Source organism: Buceros rhinoceros, unplaced genomic scaffold (genome assembly GCF_000710305.1).
Source record: "Buceros rhinoceros silvestris isolate BGI_N320 unplaced genomic scaffold, ASM71030v1 scaffold38737, whole genome shotgun sequence".
In the NCBI taxonomy this organism is placed as follows: Eukaryota; Metazoa; Chordata; class Aves; order Bucerotiformes; family Bucerotidae; genus Buceros; species Buceros rhinoceros.
The window spans coordinates 5,876-6,190 of record NW_010423428.1 but is presented as its reverse complement, the minus strand read 5'-3'; the positions used below and the strand labels follow the sequence as shown (position 1 = coordinate 6,190).

At 64.4% G+C, this 315-nt stretch overlaps 1 protein-coding gene across 1 annotated transcript in view; it reads right to left on the bottom strand.

Annotated features, from left to right (window-relative positions):
• Positions 1–315, bottom strand: part of LOC104497195 (semaphorin-4G-like) — a 7,928-nt gene that overhangs the window by 4,262 nt on the left and 3,351 nt on the right. Inside the window, exon 5 of the mRNA XM_010140415.1 lies at positions 30–123. Within this exon, the coding sequence (XP_010138717.1) occupies positions 30–123 (94 nt within the window). The remainder of the gene's footprint in view (positions 1–29; positions 124–315) is intronic.

The window sequence follows — 315 nt, the reverse complement described above, 5'->3', positions numbered from 1 at the left end:
CCCCCAGCCCTGAGAAAGGTGCCACTTACCCACGATGAGGCCGGTGTAGCCACGGGCAGGGTCGTATGGGCACTTCTCTTTGCCTTCCTCAAAGTGGGATGGCAACGTGAACCTGTCAGCATCCTTGAGGGGGACAGGGGACCAGGTTAGACGGAAGGGGACAGGCCCGCATCTCCTGCCAGCCCCAGGCTTTCTGCAGAGGCTGCTAGTGGGGACAAAGCAACGCCTTGTCCAGACAACCCGCCCTCCCTGGCACCCTCCAGCCAGCCAGAGCCCCCAGCCATACGCAGGCAGGGGGGCAGGTCGGGAGGGGGA